Source organism: Trichosurus vulpecula, chromosome 4 (assembly GCF_011100635.1).
Source record: "Trichosurus vulpecula isolate mTriVul1 chromosome 4, mTriVul1.pri, whole genome shotgun sequence".
Classification (NCBI taxonomy): domain Eukaryota; kingdom Metazoa; phylum Chordata; class Mammalia; order Diprotodontia; family Phalangeridae; genus Trichosurus; species Trichosurus vulpecula.
Genome location: NC_050576.1, coordinates 156,198,797 through 156,219,519, shown reverse-complemented (window position 1 = coordinate 156,219,519; position 20,723 = coordinate 156,198,797). Strand labels below are relative to the sequence as shown.

The 20,723-nt window shown below is 43.5% G+C and overlaps 2 protein-coding genes across 6 annotated transcripts in view; both read right to left on the bottom strand.

Annotated features, from left to right (window-relative positions):
• The window catches only part of DCAF8 (DDB1 and CUL4 associated factor 8), a 48,231-nt gene extending 39,802 nt beyond the window's left edge, over positions 1-8,429 (bottom strand). Inside the window, exons 1-2 of one of the 5 annotated variants that reach the window (XM_036755190.1) lie at positions 8,287-8,429; positions 7,187-7,258 (exon numbers count right to left, since the gene is read on the bottom strand). The gene's annotated coding sequence lies outside the window, so the exon portion shown is untranslated. The other 4 variants (XM_036755188.1, XM_036755189.1, XM_036755192.1 and 1 more) reach the window with 4 other exon arrangements.
• A 5,074-nt stretch (positions 8,430-13,503) lies between these two features.
• On the bottom strand, positions 13,504-20,395 carry PEX19 (peroxisomal biogenesis factor 19). The gene is made up of 8 exons (XM_036754837.1): positions 20,286-20,395; positions 18,798-18,907; positions 18,211-18,373; positions 17,700-17,785; positions 17,300-17,461; positions 16,567-16,743; positions 16,119-16,163; positions 13,504-15,912 (listed from the first exon to the last, which is right to left on the bottom strand). Exons 1-8 carry the CDS (start codon positions 20,347-20,349, stop codon positions 15,829-15,831), a joined length of 891 nt encoding a protein of 296 aa, XP_036610732.1. The 5' UTR covers positions 20,350-20,395; the 3' UTR covers positions 13,504-15,828.
• Between the last annotated feature and the right edge of the window lie 328 nt (positions 20,396-20,723).

Here is a 20,723-nt window from a genome sequence, read left to right as displayed (position 1 = left end):
ATCCACTTTTTTGTCATAGGCCCCACATTCCATCTGGAATCAACCAGTCCTCCCTTTCCTATAGCCCTAACTTTTACTTTATAGCAGTTCTGTTTCATTTAAAATCTATTCTTCTCATCCTTTTACTTTCTATATCATGATCAAAATCACAACTTCTAAGGAATGCTTAACAGGCTAAACAGTATAGTAAATAGTTACTAAATAAGATAAAAGCCCTATACAGCAATTCTGATGAGGTGACCCAAAAGTTATTTAAAAATATTCTATTGAGAGAGGTGGCCCCTCAGTTCAGAACAGTAGTTTAAGGTTTCAACTCATATTGAGAGTTCGAGAGAGAGAAGAAAATCTATACCTATCACCTGCTGTGGTAGAAAGGCAGAGAAAAGAACTCTGACTGTTAAGGAATTAAGGAAACTAAGCAGACTCTACTATAAATACCACAATAGGACATCAACTATGTGACTTCAGATTCGATCCAAATGATAGGCTTTTACCACCCCCCAGTGGCCCAAGTGGATACCCACAGGGTATTTCCCCAAGAAACTGTATCCCAGGCATTAGGTCTGGATAGGGACTTTTTTCCTCCAAAGAAAAAGAAACCAGAATTTGACTATAAACACTAAATACATCATTCTTTTTAGATTAGCTGGTTCACAATTTTTTGACAATCATTTTTCTTCAAAAATAAAAAAAAATTCAAACTACATTGAGACTTAAAAGAATTTCACGGTGGGTTTCCTCCACCATTCCCACCCCCACCCCTACCTTATTCTCAGGCTGTTTGGGATCTTAAATGTATTCTTCCAGACTTCACATAAATTATATATGTTCTAAAGGGGGAAAAGGGCAACTCTTTCAATTTATCTATTTTACCATATGGGCCTATTTCCAGATTTTTATCTAATGGTATCATACTAAGTTGCCTACAGGAGGCTGTACTACTCTAATGCTCCAAGCACTATACTCAAAACTAAACATAGGCAAAGCCTAAGAAAATCCTGGTGTCAGATTCAAAACTGTCCTTAAAATGTACAGAAAGCTTTGCTGAGATTTTCATGGAAAATCTTAAATTTTCTTGAAATCAGAGGTAAAGAAATTTTCTCCATGGGGTCCACCATATAAACATCACTCTTACATTCTCTCCACATTCCTCTTTTTACTCTTTAAGATATATAATATACCCAAGATGGAAGCCCTAAAAGCACTGCCCAATAAGAATCCCTATAGGGAGTTATCTACTAAACCAAAACGAGTTAAGGAAAGAAATAAGAAATGGAGTCCATTACTATGTTGCTTATAAGAAACATATTCAGTACCAATCATACAACCACATCAAACTGCGTGTGTGTGAGTCTAAGTTTTTTTCTCAGTACCTCAGCCAAGTCACAAGGCAGGTCCCTGTTTCTTACTTTCTCTAAGAAGGACTTCCTCTCTCTCTCTGTTCAAATCACCAGCTCTTCTTTCAGAATCTTCTCCCTAAGTGCTCCCTAGGAGCAGAGGGAGCCTATGTGAAAAGGCCTACAAACTCTTCTAAAAATAATGATGCTCAGGTTTCCTCACATCTACTAGACTGAATAACTTCTAAGTTTTGTATTTTGTTTCTATCAAGGAACTCTAAGAAATTAAAGAACTGATAGAGACTCTAGTTCCTGTGCACACAGTTGGTTGCAATTATTTTTTTCAATAATTTTCCAAATATTTCTGAGGCAAAGAAACACTAGCCCAGGAGCAATGAAGAGTGAAAGCCCTGCCTCCACCCAAAGGTAGAACTTATGGGAAAACAACTGAGGAGAAGATGAAAGCAAAGGTCACCCAAAAAAGTCACTCCCACTTTTGTCATGTCAAGAGGACAAAGTCTAATGCTTGAGTAAGGGTCACAAAACACACACCTAAAAGATACAGCAGCAAACATAGCAAGCAGTAGGTTGGGAACTAAACCAAGATAAGAAAAACTCCTATTGGCAAAGGCAGGGCCCACTGCAACTTCTGGCTACGTAAAGAGGAATAGGAAATAGAGAAATGATAGGAAAAGAAGGGCAATGGTGATTCAGGTTGAAACAAAACCAGAGCTACCTACCTAAACTAATGACAAACATTTCTGCTACCCTTTAGCTCTAAAATTAAAATTAAAAAATTCCCCTATGACACCAGCCATCTAATCCTATGTTCAAGTCCTGCCTTCGAAACGTATGACCTTGGGAAAGTCACTCTCTATGTCCCATGCAACCCTCCAAGTTGAGATAAGGTATGACCTAAATTAGTAGGAGTTTCCTCACCAAGAAGTTCCCTATACCAATAAAATCATGAGGCCAATCTCTGTTCCCATGGTATTACTTTTCAACTCGAAATTTTAAAGTTAAGAATTTGAAACATGCTATATGTGTAATTCTCTTATCTATAAAGACTGATAAAACTCTATACTTGTCCATATTCAAATTACTTTAACATTCTCCTAAAAGTCAACACTGTTCCTAAAAAGTCAGGAAGTGTTTGCTTACTCCCACTTAAGAGAAAACCTGAATTAGTTACAAGGAAAGGGCTTTTCGGTGTGACTATAATAGGAAAGCAAAGTATTCTAAGCCAAATCAATGCTAAGGAATCAACTAAATTACCATGCTTATGAAGGGCAGATTTAAAATAACACTAAAAGCTCTTTCTAAAAAAAAAACTCCATGAGGTCTATATAAGATATCCCATTGATATGTGATTGTATATTGACACAAAACCTTTCTTCTCCATGCCTGGGGCTGAGTATCTTTGTTGCCTAGGTCCTAGCTGGCTGAAGGCTGAGTAGGGATGAGGCCCCAGCTTAACAAAGATAATCGGTAAAATTGCTGCAAATAAATAATTGAGAGTTGACTCTACCACCATAGTCAATATGTCAAGGACCTCTACTGTATAACACCAATATTACACCAAACAGCTTTGTAAGTAAAGTGAAACTTCTCTGTTCCTTTCCAATAATAAGTGTTTATAATTCCACAACACTTTACAGACATAACCTCTTCATATCTGATATTCTTACAACTCGGTAGGCTTTATTAGTCACATAGAAAGCAGAGTCAAAGAAGTCAAGGGTTTTGACCAAGGTCACACAATTAAGTGACAGACTTGGGAACTTGGTCTTCTGAATCCAGAACTCTTTCCACTACACCTAGGATGGGAAAGCTCTTAAAATACTTTTTGAAGAACTGTCAGCATAGTGGGAAGAAAAATGTACTTGGAATCTTAAGAAATGGGTTTGAGTCCTGGCTATGATCACTTCTATGGGCCTCAGTTTCTTCATCTGAAAAACAAGGGGATTTGATTAGGTCATTCCTAAGGTTCTTTCCAGCTGTAACATCTGTGATGCTGATTCAATCTACATATAGATTTTTTTTAACTGTCATAACTGAGACTTTACACCAACTTGATCTATACTGGTATACACATTACACTTCCTCATGAAATGAAGGTGACCATGGATTCTCAAAGGCTATGCTGCAAGGATATTTCATTCTGGCAGGTCCTACCAAGCTCTAAAGATTTGAGTAATAAACTGTAAATCTAATCCTATCTTTTACAGGATGCCTTTCCTAAAACCTACTCAATTCTAGTGCCTTCCTTCTTTTAATTACTAAATTTTTACTCTGTATATAGCTTGTCTGTACATATTTGTTTGCCCATTAGATTGTAAGCTCCTTAAGGGCAAGGATTGTCTTTTGCCTCTTTTTGTATTCTTAGGGCTTAGCACAGTACGTGGCACATAATAAATATTTTTTGTTTGACTGACTGTTTCAAGGATCAATGCAGTTAAAGTCAGAGAGACTCATCACTAAGTTGGCCACAGTGTGATGAATTTTTTGGCCATAATAATCTTAAAGACCATCTACTAAATTTACAGAAGGATTACAATGAAGAGCACATCCACACTGACAAAATAGTAAATTAACATAAATATCTACTTGTCTTCAAAAAGCCCTTGTAGAAAATTTGTCCTAAATTCTGAGAGATTTCTATAGCCTTCTCTCATTAGCACATTATTCCAGGTACCAAGTTATTAAAATATCTTGAAAATCAGAGAAAAACCTGATCGAGAGGAGATAAGGTATAGGACAAAAGGACTGAAATCTGTCAGCCACCAAGAAGGTGGAAATGGAGATGGATTCAGTAATATTTGCAAGCTAATGACATGAGTGAACACAAACACAAAACACAGACTATTCAAAGAGATGCACTAATCGGCTTTAAGAGTCACATAACAGTGGAGCCAACTGCTAACTCCTGTACTACACCACAGTTCTTCAATAGTAGGGTTGAATCAAACTTTCTGGGTGATAGTTATCTGGGCATTTCTCATATACCCTAATTAGAATCATTAATCCGGGCAGCAGAAACAATCTGATATATGTTCACATTGTCCAGAGAAGCAGAAGTAATAAGACACCTCAGGGGTATGAAACAGCAAATCTTGGGTTTTGTACTAGCCAAGCCCTGAAGAGCAGGAAACTTTTACAAGTTGGAGTTCTAGAGCACGTTTCCTTTCAAAAAGTGTTTTTGATGTCCCAACATCCAGGACTGCTTTCTTGTTTCCACTAGAGGCAGAAGACATGCTTTCTTTTAGGTCCCACTGTATCCCAGTGTCTATCAAGAAAAAAACGTTCATTTTTATCTGGTATGGGTGTCTTTACCTCTTAGCAGAGAAATTAGACCCAGGCTACTGAAAGCTATTATCCTGCACAGTGGCTTGAGTGAAACAAACAGCTTTCATCCCAGATCCTATCAATTTTCCCAGTTTTCTCTGATACCACTGTCTACACTCCTGAGCTATGGTCAGGCAAGAAAAGAGACAGGAAAGCCTGCTTTTTCTTGTGCTATCCTTCTACTTGATAGCCCGATCTAGTTCTCTGAAGATGAAGCCATAAACTTAGAATGCCTGGCCTCCTGTCCCCTGTTTACTTCTAAAAGAAATGAGATCATTTCGTGACCTAGTTCTGGGAGACGTAACCTGTTATCAGGATTGTGTTTAAAAAAAAAAAAGCATTCTCCATTAGGGAAGAGAAGAAAATACTATTTAGGTGCACTAAGAGAAAAGGAGAGAAGGAATTACAATATAGTAAACTTTTGATCATATGTACTAATGTAGGGAAGAAAACCAAAACAATAAACAATTCAAATATCACTTATATTTAGCTCTGATATGCAGTCAGACAGAAGTATTCACATATTCACTGTTTAATCTCAACCTGGCCCTTATAGCTTAATAGTTAGATTACAGACTTTGGATCTTACTTTTTTAAGAGCAGGAAGTACCCTTACAAGCCATCTAGTCAGTACCCTCATTTTACAGATGAGGAAACTGAGGCTCTGAGAGGATAAGGGACTTGCCCAAGGTCACAAAGGACTCTATTGACTCACATAAGGGAGGAGGTCCTGGGTGATCATGAATAAGTCACAAAGCAGATTGGTGAGAGCTAACTAAAGAAAAAAACACAATACTACTTCACAGGAAAACTTCTACTTTTGATGGAAAGCAAAAGTATTATCTGATGAATAATTTACTTAGATCTACTGGAATGACATATAAAGGGGGCAGATTAAAGGGCTCACTGGCTATCACTGACATGTTCAGAGGCAATCAACCCAACCCTAGGTATTTCCCAATCTGATACTATGGGACAAGGGTTTTTAACTCAAGGTCCATGAACTTGCTTTCTGAGTATTTTGCCAACTATATTTCAATATAATTGTTTTCTTTTGTAATCCTGAGTTTTATTTTGTGCATTTAAAAACATCATTATGGTAAAAGGTCCATAGGATTCACCAGTTTGCCAAAGGGAGCCATAACACAAAAATGGTTTAAGAACCCCCTGTTCTAGGAGATATAAAACTCACAAACCACTCCTTCCCCTAGTACACATACAAATACACTTTGGGATCTACCAGCTGCGCTGTCCAAATTCATTCCCATAAAAGCTCACATATTCTGGACGGATCACATCACCTTCTATTTGCAGGAAAGTTAAAAGGTACATATAGAAACCTCACTGGTATCATTTAACATTTAAATGCAAAGTACCCTAAAAAGCACCAAAGAAACTGAAAAATTATAATTTTTCTACCTCTCCTTTCACCTACCACAGTCACCAAAATGGACTGTTCTGATGGATGTACAGTATGATCCCCATAATTATTAAAAACTCCCCAGACTAACCATAAAGACCTTTTTGTTTTTAATCTATTATCTATATATCTATATCTATAGAGCTATAATCTAGTTAAACTATTACCCAGGAATACTCTTGGTCCCCCCAAAATGCTAGAGCTCTAAGTAATAATCCTCAAAGATCTGAGGTTTTATCAGGTTTTTCATCACTGATGCAGGAAGCAGATGGCTTCATGAGTTAGTGATGAAAAAACTCAGGAAGTCAAACGTTTGGTAATAAGCTTCTCAAAACTTTTGATTAGCCTAGTTCTCAGTCAATAGGTCATCATCAGGCCTTTACTCAAAACTTTTCTTGCTTGGTAGGATCTGTCAGAGTTTGAGCTCCTAAGTCCTATAACTTTCAGAATCCAGTCACATCCATGCCAGGATAAAGAAATGGAACAGGGCTTTAATGAAAGAATAATAATCATAGTGGCTGAAAGTAATATAACACTTAAACAGTTTACAAAGACCTTAAGCATCAGACAGACATCCTCTTATCTCTCCCTAGCTTTGAGAGGAGCAGGCTGCTGTGTTCATCCCTTCTGACTTTAGAGGGGGTAAATTCAAGACCACAAGAAGGGAAGATATTTAACTTGACTCAGTGGCAGAACCAGTGCAAAGGTAGACTGATTCCCAGTCTATTAACAATGTAAAATGCGGAGCAGACACCAAGCAAATGAAGGAAGTCATGCATCAGCACAAGAAAGGTATATGCACTTCTGGCACAAAAGGAGCTGTTCAAAAGCAATATAGCAATAGTTTAGGACAGAAAATAAAGACTCCCACAGCCAATTAAACCTGTAGAAGGAATTCTGGTTAGTCAAATATAATGACTAGAGTTGGATCAAAAAACAGGAACACCACCCTATGTTTTAGGGAAAGCCTGGGAGGATGTTTATGAGCACAATGGTCAGCAACTAAGCATAAAGGCAGGGCCTGATAGGATCATTTATGTCCTGAGCCTAGGAATTTAAAAATTGATTACAACTCCTTACTCACCTTCCCACTTTATGGCTGAAGTAAGGCTTGGCTGGACTCCTGAGAAAATAGCTCTGTAGATTCACTGAAGGACTGAGAAAAGTTACAATTTAAATGGCAAAAATGTCATACCTAAGGAACATTGGAACATACAAACACCCCTTTCAGTAGCATACTGTTCTGGCTCACACCGAACTATTTAAAGTCAAAAGTGAAATATTTATCTTATGTGACTACTGAATATCTAAAAAGTACACTGGGGTGCAGAAAAAAACGGAACCAGGCCAGCCACAGGTCTGAAAACAGTTCCATAGTGGAACATGAAATTCATTTAAAAAAAAAAAAAAGGAAAATTAGAATCCTTTCAACAATAAACACGGAACCCAAAGAAGGCTGCAAATAACAAGCCTCTGAGCACAGAGGAAGTCACCTAGAGAATGCTGATAAATGCCAGAGCCAGTTTGTTTACACGGAGACTCCAGCAACATATCACAGGAGTCAGAAATTCAAGCCACCAGATGCTTTTCGACTAACGGGGTCCAAACAGGACCGTTCTGGGGGTAAGGTGAAAGGGGGACCTGAGACTCTAGAAGCAGGGAAGAAATGCCGCCCAGGACCCCGGGGCTGCTTCCCAGGGGCTGCCCTGACCGCTGCCCTGCTGCGAGAGGCAGCATTGGGGCCTGTACATTTCAGGGCTGCGCGAAGGGACCGGGGCACCGGAGAGGGTCGAACCAAGTTCCCAGGGAGAGGGTATTAAGGTCACCCAAAAGAGGTGTCCGGCAGGGAGAGAAGGCAGCTGGCCAGGGAGGAATGAAGCGGGGGAAGGCCGAGAAAGGGGGCAATCGGGTCCCACAGGGGAAACTGGTTCAGTCTTGGGACAAGGAGGACCGGCCGCAAGGGAAAATGGGGGACAGGCCCGGGGAGAGGGGGGCAGGCTGGGCCGCAGCGGGACACGGACCGAGCAGGTCAGAGGGTGTCCGGCTGGGGCGGTTACAAGCCCGGGAGCCGGCGAGGCTCGGCGCCCTGCTCCCCGCTTCGGGGCATCCTCCTGCCAGCGGCTGCTCTGGCTGCTCCGGGCCGGGCCGCCTGGTCCGCTGCCACCGCTGCCGCCGCCATCTTACACTGGCCAGCCGCCGCCACCGACGCCGCCGCCGCCGCTGCCGCCGCCGCCGCCACCGACGCCGCCGCCACTCTCCGCGCTTGCGCCTGCGCCGCCGCGCTTTCCGGCCCCGTTTGCGACTAGGCGCCCGAGGAGACCTGGAGAGTGGGTAGGGCGCGAGATCCCGTCCCCCAACCCTTCTCTGCAGTCGCGCTGGGCGGGGTGAGTCTGGCGGCTAACGGAAGACCTGAGGTCAAGCGCGTGCGTGTTGGGGCTCCAGAAAGCCCGGAGGCGGTGGCTGAGGTGCTCCTTCCACTGGCGGAGAACGACCGGCTCTGACCAAAATAGCGTCCGCATCCTAGGGGCCTGGCAGAGCACCTGGTCTGCACCCAGGCGGCGTCTGTCTGCTGCGAGGCACGGGGCCGGGACGTGCAGCCTCCGCCTCGTGAGGCACGCGGCTGCCCAGTCCTTCGCCCGTCAGCCGCGGCTTCGGCAGCCCTGCGCCCAGGGAAGACGCGTCTCCTCCAGCCTTGCGCAGCCTGAGCACCGCCGAACGACTAATCCAGCTTTCCTCCGAGATCGGCCCTTTCCACGTTTGTTTGATTGTTTGGTAGTGGGGTTGGTGGGGCGGGGGGGAGACGCGGTAGGAAAAGCTTCGGAGGTGGAGCGAGGTGTCGAGACTCTCGAAAGTCCATCTTCTGAGTTGTGGCCGCAGGAAGCCCATTGCTGCTTTCAGGCTCCCTGGGGCATGGGCTGGATGCCATTGATGAGGCTGAGCCAGGTGATGGGAAGGAGAATAGGGGTTCTATGACCCCCTTGTTAGGATTCCTCGCCCAAGAGGAAGAGGAGACCCAGGATACCGAGAACCGTGGTCAGAATGGAAAATGCAGGTATCGAGTGTGTTTGGGCTACCCAAACAAGGTATACACCCCACTGGGCACTGTCAGAAATGCAAGTCAAATCTAATAAAAGGATAGAAATAGATAAATGCAAAAGGATTAGACTTTCCATCAGTAAGGCTACTGGGTTACTATCAATTTTAGGTGATTTGTAAATGTATAGATTTTGAGATTTAGTTACTGGTATCTGGAGAAGTAAAATTAACCTGTAACTACGATAAATCGCGATGAAATTAGTTGAACCAATTTACTGCTATAGTAGAAAAGTGGTGAGTGTAGCACATGCATATTGCTGTAGGATTTGGGGGAAAAAACTTACTAACAGAGAGCTATCCAAAATGGATGGACTGCCCCAGGGAAGTAGTGCATTCCCCCTCTCTAAAGGTCATAGGATCATAGCTCTAGAGCTGGAAAGGATTTCAGCTATCTAGTCCAACTCCCTCTCCATTTTACAAATGACGAAACTGAAGTGGTCTAAATGGCATGCCCAAAGTTGCAGAGGTAGTAAACCTTGGAAATGGAATTTGAATCCAAGTTTCTTTGACTCCAGAGCCAGTGCTCTTTTCACTGTACCAAGCTGCTTCCTCTTCAAGCAAAGGCTGGATGACCACTTAGCAGGGATGCCACCGAATGGATTCTTGTTCAAGTGCAGGGCTAGTCTCTAGATGCCCCCCGCCCCCAACTCCTAAGGACATTCCAACTATGAAATTATGTGAAAAGGCATGTGCTGTTTTGTCTTTAGCACCAAGCAGGCAATAGGATGCTGATTGTAATCCACAGTACCCATTAGCCAGACATAAATATACAAGGAATGGGAATGTACAATCCATTAAGCTGATATCAAAATATCACTTGGTAGAAGTATCTTTTAAGCACATCTTGCTTTCCCTTTTACCCCTTAGAAAAGCGTCCACTGTAAGTTAATAATAATGGGGGGCAGTGGGTGGTTGGACAGTTTTGTGTCCTTACTGTTATAAACTAGTAAATTGTATTCTGATTATTGGTGCCATGAGTTTGGTTAGAACAAGTTAGTTCCCAGGGCCTGATAAAATTTGGTTTCTAAACCAACAAACCTGAGGACCAGACTCTGGATCAAGCAAGGATGCAGACATACCGTGAGGCTCAGCCTATGCAACCAGTCTTTCCAACATCTCAACTGAAACTACACTTGACGGGATTCTCTCATAGAGGCCGAGCATACTTTGACAGAAAGGCTGGGTGTATTCTGACAGCCTGAATTTCTTGACACCCAAAAAACAGTGGTTCCAGTGATAGTTCTTGAGTTCTACGAGTTTGGAATAATTATCATATATACTTAAGAATGGAGCTGAGACTATGAAACCTGGTGTTCAGCCTCTCAGCTCTAAACAAGACAATACATTCTTGATGATTCTGTATCATGTGTACAAAGAGGCCCATTTTCTAACTAATTTCCCTCTGTCTTGAGCTTTTTTCTTTTTTGTAAGAGTTTGTTGAACCCTAGTGTCTTCACTGTCCCTTTGTCTCTTCTCATTTTACAAAAGCAAGTAACTGAAACCCTGAAAAGAGAAGTCTTAGCAAAATTTGGACATAACGGAAAGGGTATAAATCAGATGCAAAAATAAAGCCTCCCAACCCCACAAAAATATAAACAGACTTCCAGAGAGGAAAAGGACCTCAGTTTCTATTTCAATACATACTTGAAAGAATTCCATCTGTAACATACCTATTCATCCAACCAACCTTTACTTGAAGACCTCTTCCACTGAAAGAGAATCTCTGTACTCTCCAGCTTATTGATGTCCTGTGTTGCCTAGATCTCCAGGTGTTATCAGACTAGATAGCACTAGAGGTTCCTTCCAACTCTCAAATTCTGTGTTCTGACCCGGGCAAAGAACAGTGGCACTATTACCTTCTTCTTGGAAGCTCTGTCTCTTCACACAGTCTAAGATTACATTAGCTTTCTTGGCTACCATACCACTGTAGATACTTGTGGAGCTTGAGGTCCACAAAAATGCCCAGATCTTTTTCAGACAAACTACTGTCTAGCACAGCCTCATCCATCTTGTTCTTGTAGAGTTGACTCTTCATGACTTCAGAGGATTTCTGTCCCCTAGCAGAAGATGGTACACTATAGGCATGGAATGAGGCACATACTTTAAGACAACCAGCGTGTTGATTTGTTATGCTTAGCTGTGTATGTCACAAGGGTGAGATCTATTGTGAGAACAAGAGCACTTTTTTGAGCTGATTTTTTTAAAAATTCATGCATAAAACTTTACACTTGACCCCATTTGGATGATATTGGACATTTCATTCTGGATGTCCTGGAAACATCTTAAATTCATCATATCTAAAACTGACTTCATCATTTCCCCTAAACTTTCCCTTCTTCCCAACTTACTTTTGTTGACATAACCATCTTCCCAGTCTCAGATTTATTCTGCATTCTTCACTCATCCCACTTACCAACTCATTGCCAAATCTTGTTGTTTCTATTTTCACAGCATCCCTTGCATCTAACCCTATTTCTCCACTCACAAAGCTGCCACCTTGGTTTAGGCCCTCATTACAGCAAGCCTCCCAGTTGTTCTCCCTTCCTCATACCCATGTTGCGCAAAGCAGCCAAAATAATTTTCCCCAAGTGCAGATCTGATCACGTGACTCCCCCACTCAGTCAACACCAGTGGCTTCTGTTGACTCAAGAATAAAATACAAACTGTGTAGCATTTGAAGTTTCTTACAAGCTGCTCCCAACCTGTCTTTTCCATCTTCAAAGGATATTGTTCCTCTCCCAGATTCCTTGTGATTCAACCAAACTGACCCTCCACCCTTCTTTGCTGCCCACCCCCCAGTCTTTCTCTGTACCTTTGTTGGTTATTCTTCATGGTAGAATGCACTTTCTTTAGCTCTACCAGAGTCCCTCTCTTCCTATGTGACTGTGACTCAGACACTTGACCCCAGTTGCTGGTGGCCTCCTTCCTAGTCTAAGTCACTGTTAAGTCTTAAACAGCACAAGGCTACATACAGATGTAGATGTCTGAAGTCACTGGGGATCTTCCAAGCTGACATTGGCTAACTAACATTATAATATAATAACTATTCTTTGGGATAGACTGCCACTTAACTAGCTTAGATCCACCTATTGTCTACCCCAAAATTCATTCTGTAAGAGTAGCAGGATTTTTTCAGATACTTCACTGAAGTCAAGGTAAGCCATTATCTACACTTTCCTGATTTACCAGTTTAGTAAACTGATTGAAAAATAAGATTAAAAATCTGGCATGTGATCTTGATGAAATCACATTAACTGTTGTGTGATCAGTTACCTTTGCTGAAGATTCACTACCTATCCCTTTAATACATTGAAGAACTTTGCTACAAATTAAAATCAAGGTTATTGGCCTATAACTTAAAAGATTTTGCGTTTTTACTTTGTGAAAATCAGGACATTTGCCCTTCTCTAATCCTGTAGCACTGCCCCCCCATTCTCCATGTTCTAAGAATAATCAGTTGATCAGCAATCACATCTTCCAATTCTTTCAGTACCCTAATATTTGAAGTCAATTGGGTCGGGTGACTTGAAATCACCAAGGCAGCTAATTTCTTACTAGATCCTTATTTTATTGATGCCTTAGCCACATTTGTTCCTGTCCTTTCAGGTCAAAGAACATTCTGCTTGACAGAAGCAAGAAAGAGGTTGGAAAGCTATGCATTCTATCTTTGATCAAGTTTTCCCAATATAGTCTTAAAAAAACCAACCCCAAGTCTTTTGTAGTTTTTAATCTTCCTCCCCAGCCTTGGTCCATTTTGATCTCTAGCACTAACATTCTTCTTTTAGAAGGCTGAGATCTAGGGTACACCTCAAACTATTCCTAGCTTTTTTTTTTCCTAGCCTTCATTCCTTATAAAAGACTTTTTCAGATGTTGAGAATACACACGTACAGGCTTCTCACGAAGTAAATAATGATTTTCATCACCCCCTTCTAATGCCATAAGCAAGCCTCCCTGTGTCCAATTCCCTAACCTATATATTTAACTACAATTGATTCACAAAAGTGTGGGATTCAGCCTGGGAAAACAAAAACTCTTGGCTGGGATTCACCTCTGTTCCTATCCTAGTCTCAGCCTAGTACACAGTAAACTTCTGGGGGGGGGGAAGAGTAGAATTAGATTGCTCCAGAGAAGGGCAGCTAAAATGACTAAGGTACTAGAAGGGCTACCAAATGAGAGCAGACTAAAAAACTTTTCTAAACAATAAGACTAAAAGTTGTTATCTATAAAACTGAGTTGTCTATTACCCCCTAAAGTTTGAGGTTAAGTATAGGAAAAAAATAATCTTTCACAGTAGGTAATTAACATGGTACTGAATAGAGTTTTATAGTAGAATGTTGAAGCTAGAGTCAGTTTAACAAGCATTTATTGAATGCCAATACTATATGCTCAGTCATCGACGGTTAGAAGGAACTTTGGAGACTAATTCACAACTCCCCCCTTTTACAGATCAAGAAACTGAGTCCCAGAAATTAAGTGACCTGCCCAAGGTCACAGTTAGTGGGAGAGGTAGCATTCAAAGCCGGGTCTCTTGAGTCCTGTAGTATTTCTAGTGTACCCCACAGCCTCTCCCATACCCCTAGTAGAGATGTACTGCAGGCAATGTTTTATTAGGGAAGAAGGCTCTACAGAGGCAACTAGACAGCTTTGCTACAGCTTTCTATACAGTGAGCTACATGAGTCCACTCCTCCCACTACAAACCAACAATCTTGGGGGAGGGGGTTTAGGAACAAAAATGGGCAGGGCTGCCTCAAGTTTCTTGGTAGTGGGAGCTAGTACCAGGAAAGCAGACAGGAGATGAAGGGAAGTCTTTCAGTTGCAAAGCCACTTTCTTCCACCACCACCCTCAGCTACTAGCTTTTGAATGATGTGGTTTTAAGCCCCCTCAGCATCCTAGTCATCTTCCCTCAAACCTGAGCCAACTTGTCAACATCCTAAGAGGGGTGCTTAGAACTAAATACATAACTGAGGTTGTGGCTTGGCCCCCCTCCCCAAACTTCACTGAAGACAGGAATTTTTTTTTTTAATATTTGCCAAATATATAATAGGAACATTAGCACTTCCTACTCTCCTTTTATTCTGGACTTTTCTAGCACAACAGAAAAATGTTTTGGTTTTTCTAGCTACCATGTCATACTGTTTACTTATGGTGAGCTCAGAGGTGCCTGAAATTCCCCATATTTTAGTGAACTATATTTGACTTTAAACCAAGAACCAAATTCATCTTAACGTTAGCTGTCTTCATAACACTTAATTCAAGAGGGTTGGTCTGAGTGTAGTGCTTACATTATAAGGTGAATGAGGCCCCACAGTATCAATGGCTCTAGGGCTAAGGAGAAGAAAGGGCAGCTAAGAGAAGTGATTTGATGCTCAATAATAAATTTGAAATATTAAACAGAATGCCAGTGAAAAGTTAGAAAACTCAGAACTTTTTGCTGAAACCTTTAAGAAACAGGCAGATATCTTATCCTGGGCTGGGGGGAGGCATTGCCAAACACCTCTGAACAGGGGGTTTCAGAACCAGGTTCTACCCTTAGCCTGTAGGAGTTTATGCCACACAAGAAATGGGCCACACTCCCCACAGCCTAGCTCAGGATGTTTACTAGACACCAGCCAAGGCATAGGAGACTAGGAAGGACTGGGGGAGGACAAGCTGCCAGCCCTCTCCCAAGCCACTGCCATGAATCAAGGCTTAGGATGTTGAGGACCAGAAGTCTCAAAACTGCCCAAAAATAGCTAGGAAGAGAACACTCTGTGCTCTCCCCAACTCCGGGTAGATTTGTTAGGGGATCACAGCTGAATGAGAAAAGGTAGGGGGTTCCCCCTCAGTAACAGTTCAAGGGTGGGGTAGGAAGCTGAGAAGAGCAGGAAAGGGAGTGGGGCATTTCAAGAAACAGAAGCACTGTGGAACATTTAGGAAGACATTTGGTTTCTCAGACTGGACCAAGAACAGAGGTATCTATTAATTTAGAAGAGCAGAACACAAGAGGATACAACAAAATATATGTGCACCTAGGGGAAAGGACACATGGCTGGCAAAGACTAGAAAGACCCTATTCTCACCAGGATATGCCAAGTGTCCCTTTCTCCAGTTCCTGATCAGTGTTTCTGAGGGATCAGACACCCAAGGATGGATGTTCAGAGCCAAGGATCTCCCCTAGCCCTGTGCCAGCACAGCACCCCGACTCCAGAGGAAATAGGGAACAAGGCACAAAAACCCTGGGAGTCAGAGGAGGAAGCATCAACGCAGGTATACACAACAGGTACACTCAATATTGGGGGGGGCGGGAAGGGAACATAGTCCATAAAGACCTTAGGCAGGTAGAAATAGGTACATTCACTAGCAGCAGAGAACGGAGGGTGGGAGGTGGAATAAAAGACTTGATGAGAACAATTTGAATAATAGGTCCCATTCCCAGAAACAGCCTCAATGGCTACAGAGGGACCATGCTGGTGTGGAGTAGTCTTGGAGAAAGAGCTGAGGAAGGAATTGGAATGGGGGCAGAAGACAAGTGGGACAGGCAGGCAGGCAGTTTCTCCACAGCATTACCACCCCTCCCAGCACCCGATGGCTCTGCTGATTTCAGGTGTTCACTCATGGTTGGGGATGGGAAGGGAAGGGTGAAGAATTTCACATGATCAGACACTGCTCTCCACTGGCACTTGCAGGGCCTGACGGATTCAAGGTGTCAAGGTCAAAGGCGAAGCCAGGGGGCTAGAAAGAAAGATTGAGGGAACAAGCTTAAGAAGTTTTCCACATTCTAAATCTGGACTCCCCACATTCCATTCCCCAAGGCTAACCTACAACCTTTAGTCATCACTATGATTAACAAAGCCCTCACTATTTTGAGTTCACTGCTTAAGTAGAATTCTGGAAGTTGGAATTCTAATGGCCACCTAGAAGTGGAAAAAGATACTTACTGTTTCCCCTGCAAGCTCCTTTGGGGGATGACCCAAATCCTGAAGCTGGAAGATAAGGAATTGGTAAAATAATATTGTATAAAATATCCCAGTGTTTGACACTTACTAAGTGGTTATAGAATGAATAAGGGAACTAAGAAAATCTAAATATCTCAGTTCCAAGAGGGGAACCAGAGCCACCACCTATTCATGCCCCTCATGCCTTTTTAAAGTGTCTCACTTTCACTCTTCCTCACTTAGTAAACTTAGTATCATATGTATAGCATATGGGTGTGGACAAATTGTTGCTAGTGGAGGGACAGGCTTTGGTGTCCTTCATAAATACCACCTTACAATGCTTCAACAGAACACCTCAGGCACAGGGGAAAGCTGCCCAACCCTTCTGTCCTTCATGACTGGAGCTCTTAAAAGCAGGGGGAATGACAAGAGATGCAAAATGGGTTCTCACCTGCTGCATGAGATCTAGTACCGTCTCGAAGCGGGCCTTCTGTGTGGCCTCACTGTCTGCAGCTGTCTCTTTTTCAAACTGTTCACAAATCTTGCCCATTACATTGTGCTGTTCCTGATATTTCTCAAATTGTTCTGGGGGCAGTGCTTCACGGTGGCTCTGCAACCACTCTGGGTACTGCAGAAAAGGAAAAGAGGTGGGGAAGTGGCTGGGCAAAGAACAGGAGTTGTGACAAAAGATGCAAGTGGGCAAGGGACATGGTGTGAAGGGCAGCAATGACTCATCTCAAATTACCCAGCACTTGTTTATACTACTTTTAGGCATCTAACTCTACATGGTATTATTTCATTTTTTCCCCCCAAACATACATCTTCCTAAAGATACAAGCACTTTGTAGTTGGAAATTTTATGTTTCTTTTGTATCACTCAACACTTAAAGCAGTGCTTGAGGACACAGCAGACACTTGGGGTGAGATGAAAAGAAAATGGGCTGCTTAGAATATAATCATTCTTGTACCACTCTGATATCTCCTCCAACTACATGCACCCTTGGCCCAATAGTTCCTACAGCTGTTTCCTCAGGACAATAGAATAAGGTAGAAGAGTCAGAGGAAGCATGAGCACCAGCCACCACCATCTATGTAGGATCTGATCAGGCCACATTAAGTCACAATGCCAAGGATGCAGAGATAAACCTAGGAAGGGGAAGGGTGGACATCAGAGGCTCACTAACTTTCTCTGTGATTTCTTTTAGTGATGGATATAGTACATCCTTAGATAACAGGTTCTGCATAATGCTCTGCATAATGGGGAGTATACTGCCTTCTCCCTCCCCTTCTTCTATGCCCAGCCCCTCCATGGCCTTGGTCAGCTCTTCTTCAGACATGCCGGAGTTCTGGAAAGGACAGAAGAAAGGTGAATAAAGATAAATATCATGACATGACTCATCATTTCATAGGAGGCTAAGGTTTAAAGAAGGAATGTAATTTGCTACTAGTCACAGAATATACATATTTCATATAAAAACATAGGTGTTTATTTTTCTCTGGAATAAGAAACTAGTGAAACAGGATGCTCTTAGTCTAGGTCTCTGAGAAATGGAGTTCCTTTATAACCTTCCCATATGGCCTCACCTGAAGGTCAGTGGCATTCTTTGCTAGTCCACTGAGTGTTTCCTTCAGGCAGGAAGCAAACTCTTGTTGGGATGTTGTATCACTGCCTGGGAAAATGAAAGGGCAAGAGTCACTGGGGAGTATAATCTTTGTGTTTGAAGTCACTGGTGTCATGTAGACACATGCATGGGCTATAGGGGTTTAGAAGACATTAGGTGAACTCCCTAGCCCCTCCAACCTTGAGAACACAATTCTGCCAGGGGTTATTTGCATGGTTATACAAGGCTATACGTAAAACCACATTTAATTGAAGATAACTTCGCTGTTTTTAAAAATATGGACTCCCCACACCCTTTTTCCTACTCTTCATCCCTCTTTTCTCTCACTTCACTCAGCAGAAATCTTATTTCCTCCTACCACAATCTGCCTGGGAAGAAAGCACTCTGTTGATAATGGTGAACATTTTGATACAAACCCCCACTTGAGAAACTAGATAAAGAGACTATGTCATTGAGGGAGCCCTACTGCTCACCCACTCTCCCCGCTGCCTCAGAGAGCTTCTGGAACTGCTCTACCAGGTGGGGCTCCTCCTCAGCCAGCTCCTTCATAGCCTTCTCAAACTCAGCAGTGCCTTGCCATGCTAGCTCATTGTCAAACAGTTCTTGGAAGAATTCTTGGGAGGCAAAGAGGGCATCCTGCAAATAAACAATAGAGTAGGGAGAGACTCAAGTTAGCATTTTCCCAGGCTTTTAAATGTCTAACCTCTGAATTGAGAGGGAGCTGAACTTGGGTTCCTCCAGCCGCAAGTTCTTACTTCTTTACAAGGAAACAGCAAAAAAGACACCTGGCTACGATGTGGGGCAAGTGGTCTCAAGTGATCTATTTTAAAATGTTTCCAGACCTAGGAACTTCCCTCTATCCTAGCTTTCTTTCCTTTCCCCTTCTCCCTCCCCCAAACCATTTCAAAAAGGCTTAGACCTGCAGAGGCAATCCAAAAGTATTAAAGCCAAATGCCAAGTCCCTCCTCCCCTTCCCTTTGGCCCACAGAAGCTCAGTCCAACTTTTGTTAAGAGCTAGTCAACCATCCCCACACCCTCCCCTAGTGGGTAGATTTTGTACTTTCGCTGTGTCTGCAGGCGATCTCTTCTGGGAACCTGAAGCATCAGGGGCCGTGGTGATAGGAGGGGATGCTGGGGAGGGTTTGGCTTTATCGAAATCATCAAGGGCACCTTTGGAAACAAGAGATATATATGTATGGGGGAAGGAGAATGAAGGAGGGGTTTGAGGGAAGGGTGACGCTTGGGGAAAAGTCTGCGGGAAGGCACTAGTGAAAAGGTCATTAAGGTTACCTACCAGATTTTTCCTTTCTTCCTTAATTTCCTCCCTTTTCCCTCTTATGACCCAGCATAATAAAAATGAAGGGATCTTTGGAATTCAACACTCAGGGGTAGGGCAGCCAACTTCAAAGCTTAAGAGGGACAATCACTAAGGAAGGGCGAGGGGGAGTATACCACCACTTGGAAAGTACCTTTAGCACCTGTGCCCAAGGCTATAGCCAAGCTTTTCTCTAAATCTCGCACACATAACTCATAGGGCCAGTATGCTATCATTTTCATCCTAAATTTCCTGAATGAATAACTTTGGCTAAAATACAGAAACCAGAAGAGAAAGGGAAGTCATCCCATATCCACCTACTTGCCCATCTGACAAAGTCCTTATGCAAACCCTGTCCCTAATTTGCCGAATTAACTTTGACCAAATATCCTTTTTAATGACTCTCAGGAGAACCCTTATTTCTGCAGTAAATTACAGTTTCATCAGCTTAGCAACCCTTATCTTCCACTCTGCGCTCTTCGAGTCCAGCAGTCATAGAGTTTACTTCTGCCCTAGAACGCCCATTGCACTACTTTATGCTTGCCAAGGGGTGGGAGGGTAAAGCAGATGGCCCAGGACCAACACAGGACAAACGGCCTGGCTGAGCGCTTCCCGGTGGAGGGAAAGGGGCATGGATTTGGAGTCAGAGTCCCTATGTTCCAGTTCTAACTTAACTAAGATTGTGCCTTAGCCTGTTTCCTCACCTGTCAGATGGGTTCCGCTTAGAGGACCGCTTTTCAATTTCCTCCACTTTAAGACTCTATGACCCTACCAGCGCTAGGGGCGATCCCCCACCATGACGATGAGAGTTCCCCCGAGCTCCTGGCTTCTTAACCCAGTCGGTAAGAGGCCAGCAGAGAAGAGGACGAAGGGGCTGGAAGTCGGCCCGAGGAGTTAGGGGAAGAGTACCGGCTTCACCAAGCCGGCCGAGAAGCGCAGAGTGTGTATGTGTGTGTGGGGGGGGGGGGGTTGATTGTGCCCACGTCCCGGGCTCCGGAAGCTGCCCCGCGCCCCTGTCCGACCCCGGCAAGAAGCTCCACTTGCCGAAGAATTTCGTCACCCCCACGCCGGGGGTTGGCGGCCTCTCCTCGCGGCAGACCCCCGACCTGAGCGCGGCGGACCCTGAGGAAGAAGACGGCCCCCTCCCAGCGCCAGCTTCTACGCTTTCCATCACCCTCCACGCCCAGCTCCCCGGACCCTTTGGCCTCTCGGCGTCCCCAGCCTGGCCCTTACTTTCCAGAAGCTCGTCCATCTCCGGGTCGGTGCCCGATGCGCTCTCTTCCTCCGCTGCGGCCATCTTGCTACCTTCGACTTGCCGTAGAAGGCTGGGCCCCAGTCTTCCTACCACGTGCTCCTCGCTTCCTACCCGCTGTCTTGGGGTCTCGCGCAACCAATGGGAAGAGAGGCACGCCGGGCACCGCCATTTTTAAAGAGACAGGTGACCTCATTTTTCTCTTCCTGTTGACGTCTCTCCTGCTCCTTCTGCCAAACTGTGCTGCCCAGCATACCCGCCCCCGGGCTCGTGGATCCCCTGCTGCAAGCCTCCACCTGTTGAACTCCCTTCAAAGCCCAATTCAGGTAGTATCCTCCAAGAAGGCTTCCGCAAGCCCCAGCTGAAAATGATCTTGCCTCACATCATTAAAGCTTTGTACCTTCCCTTGACGCATTACG